This window comes from Anolis carolinensis, chromosome 6, assembly GCF_035594765.1.
Source record: "Anolis carolinensis isolate JA03-04 chromosome 6, rAnoCar3.1.pri, whole genome shotgun sequence".
In the NCBI taxonomy this organism is placed as follows: domain Eukaryota; kingdom Metazoa; phylum Chordata; class Lepidosauria; order Squamata; family Dactyloidae; genus Anolis; species Anolis carolinensis.
Genome location: NC_085846.1, coordinates 35,645,063 through 35,659,055, shown reverse-complemented (window position 1 = coordinate 35,659,055; position 13,993 = coordinate 35,645,063). Strand labels below are relative to the sequence as shown.

The 13,993-nt window shown below is 41.1% G+C and overlaps 1 protein-coding gene across 2 annotated transcripts; it reads left to right on the top strand.

Annotated features, from left to right (window-relative positions):
* Positions 1-25: 25 nt before the first annotated feature.
* On the top strand, positions 26-13,422 carry tmub2 (transmembrane and ubiquitin like domain containing 2). Of its 2 annotated transcripts, none has more exons than XM_008113268.3 (4): positions 26-146; positions 3,280-3,395; positions 8,769-9,326; positions 11,554-13,422. In XM_008113268.3, exons 3-4 carry the CDS (start codon positions 8,782-8,784, stop codon positions 11,906-11,908), a joined length of 900 nt encoding a protein of 299 aa, XP_008111475.1. In that variant the 5' UTR covers positions 26-146; positions 3,280-3,395; positions 8,769-8,781; the 3' UTR covers positions 11,909-13,422. The 2 variants fall into 2 exon arrangements, with proteins under 2 accessions (XP_008111475.1, XP_003222481.1); XM_003222433.4 differs by having other exon boundaries at positions 69-157.
* The last annotated feature ends 571 nt before the right edge of the window (positions 13,423-13,993 follow it).

The following is a 13,993-nucleotide window of genomic DNA, read 5'->3' as shown; positions in this document are numbered from 1 at the left end:
TGGGCATATTCCGCAGCCGCTTCCATGGCAACCGGCTTTCCAAGATGGCGGCCGCGCGCGCTCGGCAGTGACGTGTCCAGCGGGCGTTAGTGACGTGCCCCGCTGCTTTGGCTTGGAGGGGGAAGAGAAGAAGTGCGGAAGGGAAGGTGAGTGACAGGTCCGGCTGCTCCCTCTTTTACAGAGCCTCTGACCCATTTCTCTCCCTAATGAACCCCCTTCTGGCCTGCCTCCATCACAAGGCCCTGATATACATCTCCCCAACCCTTTAAGAGCCTCTGCTGGAAATTCCTTTGCTTGCCCTCCCTTTAATAGGACACCTTTCACTCTCATTTCAACGACCCCTCCCCTTCTGTTTGTTCCCTACCTGATAAATAGTGGGCTTTGAGGCCAGCTCTTGGCCTGCTTTGGCAACCTATCCCTTGCCACTGTTATTCCCTTGTTTGTTTCTTTATTTGTTTGCATGTTATTGGCCCTGCCTCATCGGTGTGATGTTAGAAGTCCTTGAATATATTTTCCCATCCTTGCTTCCCATCCAGAGAACTTCAGCCTTGCCTCTGGGATCTTAAAAAAAGTCAGGGTGCCGCTACAACAGGCATGGGCAAACTTCGGCCCTCCAGGGGTTTTGGACTACAACTTTTACAATTCCTAACAGCCGGTAGGCTGTTGAAGTTGAAGTCCAAAACCCCTGGAGGGCCGAAGTTTGCCCATGCCTAGTGTAGATGCACTTTGAGGCCCCTTCTATGCTGCCATATAAAATCCAAATAATCTGCTTTGAACTGGATTGTATGACAGTGTAGGCTCATTTATTGTGTTAGAAGCAAATTGAGAATACAGTTATAATGTGTTGTCAAAGAGAATACAGTTATAATGTATTATAAAAAATCACAAAGTTAAAAACTTAGCATTAAAACTTAGCACTAAATTTCCTTTGACCAGAAGCTGATCTCTTTGAGTGCCTCTAGTGTTGCTATAAGATATAATCCAGTTCAAAGCAGGTAATGTGAATTTATCTGCTTTGATAATCTGGATTATATGGCAGTTTAGAAAGGACTTCAGGGAGAGGTAAAACCATAAGAGACAGATGTGGCTCTTAATGAGACATACCACGTCATCACAGGATGTCTGTGCCCTACACCGATGGAGAAATTATACTGTTTAGCCGATATTGCACCACCTGATATCCATCAGGAAGTAGCAGCCAGTAATGAAAGGACCAAGGCATTGACATCTCCGGCCCATCCTCTTTTCAGATATCAGCCAGCATGCCAATGTCTTAAATCAAGAAATAGCTTCCTGAGATCTACAGAGATGCTCGCAGGAACACCTCAGTAAGCAAGAGCCCAAAAGTGGCAGGCTAAAACCCAGAACCTCAATCAGTGGCTGAGATCCGATGACAAACTCCCTCCTGGGCACACAGAAGACTTGGAAGGCGCTGAACAGACTGCACTCTAGTACCAGGAGATGCAGAGCTAATCTTAAGAAATGGGGCTACAAAGTGGAGTTTATGACATGCGAGTGTGCAGAAGAGCAAACCACAGACCACTTACTACAATGCAATCTGAGCCCTGTCACATGCACAATAGAGGACCTTTTTACAGCAACACCAGAGCCACTCGAAGTGGCCAGCTTCTGGTCAAACGAAATTTAGTATAATGCCACGTTTTTTAACTTTGTGATTTTTAATACGTTATAGCTATATTCTCAACTTGCTTCTGGCGTGGTAAATAAAAATAGTAATATCTGAAAGGAGAGGAAGCACACATTGAGTATCCCTTATCAAAATGCTTGAGATCATAAATATTTTCGGTTTTGGGCTTTTTCAGATTTTTGAGTACCTGCACATAATAATAACAGTGACAACAACCTGCCTCTCCTCATGAGCTAGCTTGGAGATTAAATCCAATGCTAAACACATCATTCATTTATGTTTCTTATAGATATTGCCTGAAGGGAATTTAGTGGAAAATTTCTTTAATAAGTGTGTACATGCAGCAAACTGTGTGTATGTACATTGAATACTCAGAAAGCAAAGGTGTCCTTATTTCAGCCACCCATTGAGAATAATTATGGAGTTTGGGGTGTTTCAGATTTCAGATTTTAGATAAGGGATGCTAGACACCTTTTAGATAAGGTGGAGAGTTTGCTGTTCTCTTGATGTTGTTGGACTTCAGATCCCATGAGGCTAATAAGCCAGCGGAGTCAGTGATGAGGAGGATGGGAGTTTCAGTCCACCAACGTTTTTCATGAGGTCTGAAAGTTGAGCTCCCTAGAAGGGTGATCTAGATTGCAATATTTATTGATGTCACTTTCTGAAATATATTTCTTACTGGGTTTAAAGGGTAATCAGAACATATTTAACCAGAGTGAGAAACAAGTTGTGGGTAGGTCTCTTGCTGTGCTGGTAGCAGGAACAGAATAAAGAAGAAATTGAGGCAACAGGTTCAGAGAAAAAAAGAATTTGGCGGTAACAGACAAAGAGATTATCATAGAATTGGAAGAGATCAGTAAGACCATCCAGTCCAACTCTCACTGTAGAATTAATGCCATTTGACACTTTAACTGCCACGGCTCAAAGCTATGGAATCATAGGACAATGCCCTTAGTCTTGTCTGCCCAAAAGTGCTGGTGTCTCACCAAACTACATATCCCATGAATCCATAGCATTGAGCTATGGAAGGTCAAATGGGGTCAAACTGCATTAATTCTACAATGTAGATACACCCTGTCATTCTTAACGTTAACATTTATTTTAATGACTGCTTTTAAAAGAGCTATTGGGAATCTAGGGCAGACAAACCATCTGTAGATCATACATAGTAGACTGAAGGTGGAGGTGAAAACCTGTTAGATGGGATGGTAAGACATCCATATAATGGCCATGCTAATAGCATTCCTAGATAATAGTTTCTTGCTATTTTTCTTGTTGGGTCTGAAGAAACTATGTGCCTTAACTATCTTTTCCCATTTCCCATGTAGCTAATTCATGTAAGCCATTACAGTAAGACTCTTGTATTTGTGAGAGATATGTTCCTAGCTGGGTCATAGTTACCTGAAACTAGCAATTTAAATTGGACTGAAAGGTTATAGAAAATTGTAACAAATTCCAGAGTAGCAATGTTCAGGCTTCTGGTAATTTGTCTACCTTATACATTTCCACAGAGAAATTCTGTTTTGTCACAAATTGATTGTTCAAGTGAATACTTCTTTTATTCTGGAAGCAATTGTACTGTTTATATAACTCACAATGTTAATGAGTTATTTTTGTTTCCGTCTGGACAGGGAGGCTGATGCGGCAAGAGGATGTAATTTGTCGTAGGCTGCAGTCAAGTGGTCAAGCTAGAGCCTCGTTACATTCCAAGTTTGCTGCTACATATATTAGAACTAAATCTCCCTTGGTAAGTAAGAAAAAGACAAAGCTTTTTTTTCTGCAGGAATTAATTTATAGGATTAGTCATACTTGATATCTTACCTCTTACCGTATGCCAAAAAAAAAAGAGGGGGGGGGGGAAATTATACTATTATATGTAGTAGAGTTGTACCTAAAATTTCAAACTTGCAGGATTATATTTTGAGCGAGAATTCATTTTGTTGATATGAAAATACAGTATCCAATTCAGAAATTTTTTTTGCACAACTAACATATATACCTGATATTGTTCCAGTGTTAGAGGGGCTCCTGCCCCCCTGCTTTCGTTTTTTCTTTCTCTTTCTTTCCTTCCCCCTTCATACCTTTTCCCCTTTCCTTTCTATCCCTTCTCTCTTTTTTCTTCCCCCTTCCCTTTCTCTCTCTTTCTTTCCTTCCTCCCTTCTCCAGCTCTGAGAGGGCCCACCTCACAATTTTTCCATAGCAACATGACTCTCTTTGTGGTTTTTTCGTTCGTTCCTTCCTCTCATACACCTGAAACCTTTCTTTCCCAGTAACATCACCAAGGGCCACGTCACTTAGCAACAGTCTTTCTGGTACAGAGAGACATAGCTTGACATTTATATAGAGAGATATTATCCTAATGGGATTGTGCTGGTAAGAATCTGTTGATGGGGCAAGGGGCTTTTCAATTTTTTCCTTTAGTTGACTTCAGTGGACCTTATGATCCAAATGTGGTTTATATCCATCCATCTACATATGTGTGTTTAACGTATTTATACAAAAGAAAATAAGGGAAGGAATCTACTGTGCTATTTCTAGCATCCTGACAGCACCATACTGTTGCTCTTCTGGTGTTGTAGATAGATGCAGGAAAAGGAAGCTACTCATCTGTGATAACAGTTTGGCACATTGTGGTCATTATGTTAAAGTAGGCATAGACAAAGTCATTTCATTTATTTCTCAACTTTTTGATTACTAGAATATAACAAATATTATCGGTATGATCTACCCTAAACTTGGGAAATTACTAAATTGTGGGTAACACTTTCACACATCTTTGTTTTATACTTTGTCTATTTAGCGTATTATTGTGATATAGTCTCAACAGATAAGGCTTTGTGTGATATTTGCTGTTGTTTTGTTATTGCTTGTTTAGGACTCTGTTTCTCCTTTGGGATATAGTTTACCCTATTCCTTTACCTTTTGTATTTGCTGAGGTTACTATGATGCTATCGTTTATTAATTCTTAATTTAAAAAAATGCTTTTTGAAAATCCAGGAGTGTGAATATGCATATGTGAGTTCTGTTTTCAAAATTTAATCCGGTGTCTGTAACAAACAAGGAGATTTTAAAATACTGGCAATTTCTTTCCCCAGAGCAGCCATGTTAATCTGTTTGGAGTGTTTACATTAGAGTTTTGAGTACTGCTTTGACAGTCATCTTATTTTTGTATTCCTTTCACCAATTTCAGCCAACTTTTGTGCAGATTAAAAAGTAGTTCTTTATCAGCAAAAAGGGCTTTTTAAAGCTCTTCTGAGCAAGCATTGGCACTTTATGAAGGAGTTGATGAAGAAACTAATAAAAATATAGTGTAAACTGTGGCTGCTGCTGATTTGTTCAAAAACCCTTACCTTTCTCATAGAAGATCAGAATAAAACCCAAGTAGTTAAAACTATAAACTGTATATAACTCAGTCACAAATTACAACCATCAACAATACTAAATTATAACTTCTGGTAAAATACAATCTGCTAGGGTTCCTCACCTGGTCTAAAAACTTCTCTTATTATTTTGAATCAATGACCAGAAATAGGATAACAAACATGAATGTGTTGGATGAATGGAATAATCTTTTGCATCCCTGAAAGCTGTTTAATTAGGGTTGTTGTATGTTTTCCGGGCTGTATGGCCATGTTCTAGAAGTATTCTCTCCTGATATTTCGCCCACATCTATGGCAGGCATCCTCAGAGGTTGTGAGGTATGGAGAAACTAAGCAAGGAAGGTTTTTATATATGTGTGGAAAGTCCAGGGTGAGAGAAGAACTCTTTGTCAGTTGGAGGACAGTGTGAATGTTGTAGTTAATAACCTTAATTAGCATTGAATAGCTACAACATTCACACTGGTCTCAAACTGACAAAGAGTTCTTCTCTCACCCTGGACTTTCCACAGATATATATATAAACCTTCCTTGCTTAGTTTCTCCATACCTCACAACCTCTGAGGATGCCTGCCATAGATGTGGGCGAACGTCAGGAGAGAATACTTCTAGAACATGGCCATACAGCCCAGAAAACATACAGCAACCCTGTGATCCAGGCCATGAAAGCCTTCGACAACACATTGTTTAATTAGGGTTTCTTCCTGAGTTGATAGGCATGGAATCAAGATGTACTTTGCATCCCTAGAGGTTGTTGCACTGTGGCTTACTCTGAAGAACATATGCATGGAATTGAGATGTATTTTTCAGCCCTAGACATTGTTGCACCTGAATGTATTCTTAAGTAGAATTCACCTGTCCTTCATAATCTTGGTGGGAAATATCCAAATTGGGAAGTTTGTTTCAAAAATTCAGCCCCTTGACTCTATAAGGTTCTCCAGGCCATGGAAAAGCTCTGCTATCGATATCCTTTATACAGGGAGAACTAAATTATTATTATTATTATTATTATTAATAATAATAATAATAATAATAAAACAACAACAACAACAACTTTATTTTTGTATGCTGCCTCCATCTCCCCAATGGAGACTCGGAGCGGCTCACACGGGGACAAGCCCAATACAAATCACATAACATCATAAAATTAAATAGTTAAAACAACAAGCATCACATTTAAAAACGAATTAAACAGGTCATAGTTTAAAAACATAATTAAGAGCAGGAAATATAAACAATCATCCACAGCATTAAAAGGTCCAATATGGACATAAATGGGCAAACAATCAAACTGATAAAAAGAGTGTCAATATAGAAATAGAACATACATCAAATAGACAAAGCAGTAGGGAAAATAAATATGGGATGGAAATCAAACTATAACATGACAGGGCAAATTTCGATGTGGGTAAGGGCCAGAATATAACGGATTTGTCTAATTGAATGCACAACAGAACATCCATGTTTTGAACTGCTTCTGAAAGACAGCGAGGGTCGGTGCTAACCTAATCTCCCTGGGGAGGGAATTCCATAGCCAGGGAGCCACCACAGAGAAGGCCCTCTCCCACGCCCTCACCAACCGCATTTGCGAAGGGTGAGGAAGCTAGAGAAGAGCCTCCCCGGAAGATCTTGGAGATCGCACAGGTTCGTAGGGAAAGATGCGGTTACGAAGATAGGCCGGTCCCGAACTGTTTATGGCTTTATAGGTAAGCACCTGCACCTTGAATTGGGATCGGAAACTTAATGGCAGCCAGTGGAGCTGTTTAAATAAAGGGATAGACCTCTCCCTGTAACTAGCTCCAGTTAACAATCTGGCTGCTGATCCTTGAACTAGTTGTAGTTTCCGAGCTGTCTTCAAAGGCAGCCCCATGTAGAGTGCATTACAATAATCCATTCTAGAGGTAACTAGGGCATGGACCACCCTGGTCAAGTCAGACTTCTCGAGATACGGTTGCAGCTGGCTCATAAGCTTTAATTATGCAAAGGCCCTCCCAGCCACCGCTGACACCTGAGCATCAAGCATCAGCACTGAATTTAGGAGGACCCGCAGACTGCGGACCTGTGCCTTCAAGGGGAGTGTGACCCCGTCAAGCACAGGTTGCTACCCTATACCCCGATAGGTCGAGCGACTGACCAAGAGGACCTCTGTCTTGTCAGGATTAAATTTCAGCCTGTTAGCTCTCATCCAAACCATCACAGTGGCCAGGCACCAGTCCAGGACCCGGGGCTTCCTTGGAGTTTGGTGGAAAAGAGTAGTAGAGTTGGGTGTCATCTGCGTAGAGATGGCACCGCACTCCAAAACTCCGGATGACCTCACACAGCGGTTTCATGTAGATGTTGAACAGCATAGGAGATAGAATAGAACCTTGCGGGACCCCACAGGTCAAAGGCCAGGGGTCCGAGCAGGTGTCTCCCAGCTTCACCAACTGGGTACGACCCTCCAGGAAGGAGCAGAGCCACTGCAGAGCAGTGCCCCCAATACCCATTCCGGAATCAGTAAGTGGGACTGTAAACCTACAGATGCAAAGCAGGACCCTGTCAGTGAGACACTCACTTTAGGCGGACCATCCAGTTCACTCTGTGTGGCTTTTTGAATAATGGTAGAAATGGGATTGTTACTTGGGTTCCACTTTGAGATCCAATGTTTCTAAAAATAAGACTGACGGGTTTGTTGTTGCTAGATAGATCTGACCTTGTGATGTACTTGTATTTTAATTATTTGTGTATTTTAATATGTTTGTCCCTTAAGACTATGCTAAGTATTTTGTCATGAATTTACATTTTGTGAGTCACATGTAAGATTTGTAACTACTAGTGGGATATAAAATTTTAAATAAATTAGCAAAATAATGAATTCCATTTTTGAAAAGAATTAACATTCATGATTGCTTTCTGTGTTTATTAATGATGCATCCAGAGTTGAAGACTAGTATGTTTGTTACAACATAATTTTTTTGCCTCAGTGGCCTAAATCCAACATGATTGACATTAGCTTTGGGATTTCCGATGCCTCCTCTTCTCCCTTTTTAGGCTTTGTATTTGTATTTCAGAGGAAAGCAAAGGCAAGCTGCCTCTGAAAATTCCTTGCCTACGAAAGCCCTATAAAATTCATGGGAAAGCCCTATACAATTCATGGGAAGTTGAGAGGAGACTTGAAGGCACATATATACACATAAAGTTTTATAAATCTCATTCAATAATTAACTGTTTCCAGGCATAGCCTTCACATAAACTATTCCAAGCTATTCTTGAGAGCAGTGAAAGAGAGTTGAAAAAAAAAAGTAAATAAAAAAGCTATAGTTTTTTTAGAGTGATGTGCTGAAATGATTGCATTTCACAATGCAGTCCTAGCTATGTAATTTTCTGGGTCAGCTAATCTTCACTGTTATTAATTATTCCAAGTTAAAGATTTTAAAAACACTTTGTTCATTACTCGGTTCATAATGGGAAGTCCTTTTCACCCCAGGAGATCACTTTCATTCCTGTTTAATGGAGAACTGCGTCTGAGATAGACATTTGCCTTAGGCTTATTTGAATTCATGGCTGGCTGGCCAAGATGTTAGCTAGCAACCCATTATAAGACCCCCATCTCAACTCTTACGCCTATTGTTTAATAGAAACACAACTGAACTGTTTTCATGATTTGCTTGCTGTGAGACATGAGAGTCAAATCTTGATCTACTGCCATTTGAATGAATGTCTACCAGAATTGAGGGTCTCTCATTGTCTTCCCCCACTTTTAGCTGAAGCTGAGAGATGGAGCCCCCTGAAGTTACCATCATCGAGGGTGTGGGGGATGAAGTGACAGTGGTGGTTGGTATTGTGGTCCTCGGCATGGCCCTTGTTCTGGCCTGGCTTTCCACATACGTTGCAGATGGGAACAACCACTTGCTGGGAACTGTGGTGGCTGCTGATCGTTCATCCAGGATCCACCTGAACCCCATCGAGCGCTACGTGGGGAATTCAGCGTCGGAGCAGTCGGAGCCCCAGGGCGCTACAGAAGTAGCCGAAGAGAAGGCTGATGAAGGGGCTGCTTCTGGGTCAGGCCTAACATTTGAGCAAGGAGAGAGCAGTGGAGCAGAGGCCACCTTAGATGATCTGCTGGACATTCAGGGTCTGCCTCAAAGGACTTTTTCTCCTTACGTTGGTTCCCAGGAGAACCAGAGGGTTCCACAAACAGTACCTGCCAAGGAGGAGAGTCAACCAAACACAGGGCTTATCAAAGTGCGCCTCAAGTTCCTCAATGACACTGAAGAGGTGGCCATTGTGAAGCCTGAAGATACCATCGGCATCCTCAAGAGGTGAGTGCCATTGGTTATAAAAGACATGCCTTGGGTATATTTTCTAAATGTTTACCTTCAAGTTCTGTGTAGAAAATTTGGTAAAATGCCACCATTGCAATTGTTAAAATTCTGGGAACAACAAAAATCTGAGTGTGAAATTTTACATCCACAGATTAGCAGATTAAAGTTAAGGCAAACTCAATGCAAATTTATTCCAAAACATACATACATACATACATACATATATATATATATATATATATATATATATGACTTATTTGTAAAAAAAAAATTGTCTGAGTGCAAGCCGTTATAACAACAATCAATGCAAAATTAAAGTCAGGGATTTGAATCCTGTTGTTAGCCCTGATTAGTGTTGGACCCATTGAATCGATGGGATTTACGTATGTATTGACTCACCACTCAACAGTTGTTCCTGTGGGTTTCGCCTAGTTGGGATTAACCAACGCCCTGGAACAAAGCCACCCCTTCAGTTGCAAATATGCTGCTAACAATAAAACTTAGAATTTACTGAATATGGCAGAACATACAAAATACTTCACAAAATACTTTTCTTAGTTTTCTTTATAGCAGACTTTGAAGAAGTCATCTTGTGCATCATTGCAAAACAACTGGTGTGTGAATAAGTTATGGGCATCAAAAATGTTGGTGCTTATGCTCAAAGTACTTAGCTAGCACAGTTTTGGGCTTCCATGTAATGAAAAAGAAATAGATCAGGTATCCCCAAACTCTAGCCCTCCAGCTGTTTGGGCCTCCAACTCCCAGAATTCCTGACCATTGAACAAACTGCTAGGGCTTCTGGGAGTTGGAGGCCTAAACTGCTGGAGGGTCGCAGTTTGAGGATGCCTGAAATAGGTTGATTTTGACCCCTGACAAAATATAGACACCAGTTTCAAGTGTGATATCACAGACAGCATTCCCCAGTGCCTTTATCATAATGCCTTGGAAACCTTTTGGTTGGGGCATTGAATGACAGCTGGAGGAATCTCTTGCTTTTCTACATCATGGCTAATGACATCATTCATAATGGCAAGTATATCTAGGGAACTCCTGGTGCAATCTGGGAAAGTAAGTTTGACATATCCTGTGTAATCACCAAGTAAATAAATACAACATATTAGCTGGCATTCTGTTTAGTGGTTATGAGATCATAAACTGGACAGAATATGTTTGAACTTCTGGGAATTCAGGTTTATGGTTTATGATAGAAAGTGATGTCCCAGACCTACCTTTTTAGCCTAGCAACACCCCAGTTGAAGTCTCAAGGTACTGCAGATTGAGGAGCTCAGAAATGATATCTGCATCACTCTTCCAGCCATGGGGTGCCTTATGACAAGCAGTTCCACAGGACCCTGAATAGTTCTTCAGTTTGAGGGGGGGCATTGTCAGTTTCATGATTTTTTTTCTTCGTGTCAGAAGCAACTTGAGTCACTTCTGGAGTGAGAGAACTGGCCGTCTGCAAGGACGTTGCCCAGGGGACGGCCAGATGTTTTTTTTTTGTTTTGTTTTTTTGATGTTTTTACCATCCTTGTGGGAGGCTTCTCTCGTGTCCCTGCATGGAGCTGGAGCTGATAGAGGGAGCTCATCCGCCCTCTCCCCGGGTGGGATTCAAACCTGGCAGCCTTCAGGTCGGCAACCTAACCTTCAAGTCACAAGGCTTTAAACTACTACGCCACCGGAGGCTCCAGTTTCATGATGACAGAGCCTTCTTATTGTGGCTATATCTGACTATTACATTTAGTACCAGGTTGAGGTGCTAGGAAAGACAATTCTTAGCAATATGTGGTGTTATTAGAGAGCTTGATGTCAGGATGCAGTGAGAAGAGTTCTAATGAACAAGGTGTTGGAACACTTGTGGAAATGCTCTTGTGTTATCATAGAGGGTAAGTATGTGGATATCTCTGTTTGTTTTTTACTGTCTGAAAATTGGCAGAGCTTAAGTTTTAGATACATTTCTTCATATTAAAGTGAATCAGCTTTTGCTTTTTCATCATTTGACCATGGATGTAACACCAAGGAGAATGCTTTAAGTTCAGGGAACCTCTGCATTGTATGTAAGTGGAGTTTCTTCATCAGTGTCTTCATCCGCCTTAACCATGTTCCCTGTCATAGCTGCTAGCTTTAAGTATCCTAGTGTGTACTTTCTTATGGGTGATGCTTGTTCTAAAGTATCCCACAGCACATTCTCATTGGCTAATTTATGTCTTGTTTCTTCTTTTTAAAGCAAGTACTTCCCAGGCCAGGAAAGTCAGATGAAGTTTATCTACCAGGGCCAGCTTCTCCAAGACCAGGCTCGGACTCTCCGCTCCCTCAACATCCTGGACAACTGTGTGATCCACTGCCATCGCTCTCAGACCACTGCTTCTGCCACGCCTGATACTGGGGCCACACCCTCAGAAACTGGGGGCATGGCGTTGAGCATGGGCAACTTGATGATTCCGGCCTTTATGGTGATGCTGGTGATCATCTGGTATTTCCGTATCAACTACCGCCAGTTATTTACAGCCCCTGCTACCATTTCTTTGGTTGGGGTGACTGTGTTCTTTAGTTTTCTCGTTTTTGGAATGTACGGACGATGAGCTGCAACTGGAGAGGAGGGAGAGATCCCAGTTGGTTGCTCATTGTTTTGTACTTTCACTTGTTAATACTCTGTAACAAGGAAAGCACTTTGTCTAGAAAGTCTACATTGATTGAAGGAAAATATCCACAGACCCTTTGCTTTAAAATTTTTACTTGATCTCAATCTTTTCTGTAGTCATAACATTTGGAGACTTTTGAAGACTGTAGAAGAGTAAGGCAACGTGGATTGCTCTGCTCTCCCTCTACCGAACCAAACAGTTCTGTGACTCGGTCATTAGAAGCATTGCTCTCATGTTCTTTGGCTTCTATGTTTTTAGGAAAAACTTGATACAGTTGCTGTGATTTTCTTGATCATTTGGAAGATTTGGAACTCTTGAAGCCTATTGTAGAGAGCCATTGTACTGAAATGCAGTTCCTTCCCTTTTGGTCTTTGCCATCTTCTAAGCCCTGCAGTACAACAAAGGGGCATTCAACTTCAAATATCTGGCAATATATTTGTTGCTGCATTGGGAAGCATGGAAGGAATAATTTTGATATGTCCATTTTCTGCCCATTCCACTGTGACCAATTACATAGTACTTATGTAGGCTTTTTCCATAAATGCCAGTGTATAACTCCTTTCATCCTCTGTTGGAGTTGAACAAATGGAACATGTGCCTTTTCCTCCAAGCACCAAGAGATGTGCATGTTGGAAGTAGGTATTAGTGAGCTATCTTATGAAGACTATTTTCCATACTGAGTGGGCTCTGTATTTAGATACTTGTCCACCCCTTTGCTCTAGAACAAAGGACCTAAGCATTTGGCTGTTTCCCTCAGGAACACAGCTAATAAACCAAGGCATGGTGCACCTCTTGCTGGCTAAAGGAAGAGTATCAGCTGCGCTTGAACCTCCTGTCTAGTTTTCTAACCACACCATACAGCTTTTGGTTGGGTGCATGCTGGCGTGCCCCTACCCTGTCAAGCTAGAGATATATCTGGCTGATGGCATTTGGATTTGTCAACACTGTCCATTGGAGGGGGTTATGATTTTTCTTCTTCTTTGTACCAAACATGCTTAGTACATTCTGAAAGTATTAAAGCCAAAGGTACCTCCATGGAGTTTACTACAACTTTGAGAGAATAAGCTAGAAGGCACACTGCTGAAGTAGATTCTCCATCTTGTCTTTTATAAAAGAAATGCTGCTGTAAGCATTTGAGGACTGGAAGACCTGAAACATATAAGCTAAATCACCCAAGAAAGGACTCCACCCAGTTTGTGGGTTACCGTCTCTCAACTATTTAAACTTGTGTTTCAAGGGCAAGAATTATATTTCTAGGCCTCATTGTTGCAGACAGAAACTTGAACTGAATAGGAAGCTACATTTTTGATTATCAGTGCCAAGTAAATTTCCTGCTCCTGCTCAAAACCTGTCTTAAACATTCTTTTTAACTACTGCTTTAGCTTGTAAAAATCAAGGCATTTATAAAAAGGTTGCCAATAATGACTCTTAAGTAAATCTGTGCTTGACATCTATGGTCTGAAATGCAGTCTTCTTCTTTAAAAATTTCTAGCTCGCATCCTGTTTGGGAAGCTATGATGTCATGAACCAACTGAAGATTGTGTAGTCAATTGAAGCATTGCCGATCATTTTCACAAAAATGGGGGAGTATTGCCATAGCGGCTACATGAGGGCCATTGTTCAACTGTGAGCAGCATGGTCACTGAGCAACAGTCAGAACGTGCAACAATACAATACAATATAATGTGCAGGTGAGAGAGTTGACTCCCAACACAGCTATTGTAACCCAGAATGGAGGACAATGCAAAGTTGTAGGTGCCTGTTTGTGAAAAAGGACATCACATGCATCACCACAATTCTAACACATGTCAGCAACATGGCTTTGCCATCATATAGTCACAGCCTTTAATGCAGGATCTCAGCCCCCATGATATTTATATGGTTGGCTTTTTATCTGTGCAGTCAGTCCAAATTTACATTTGGGAGAAAAAGATAAAAAGGCCTGTCACTGATCCAGATATAAATCAGCAGAGGTGGAGGTATTTGCAAATTAACAGAGCTATCTCCTTCCCCTTTTCATCAATT

Coding starts and splice junctions, on each gene's coding strand:
- tmub2 (XM_008113268.3), top strand. CDS start 8,782: ATGGAGCCCCCTGAAGTTACCATCATCGAGGGTGTGGGGGATGAAGTG. Junction 9,327..11,553: donor ACCATCGGCATCCTCAAGAG/GTGAGTGCCATT, acceptor TTCTTTTTAAAG/CAAGTACTTCCCAGGCCAGG.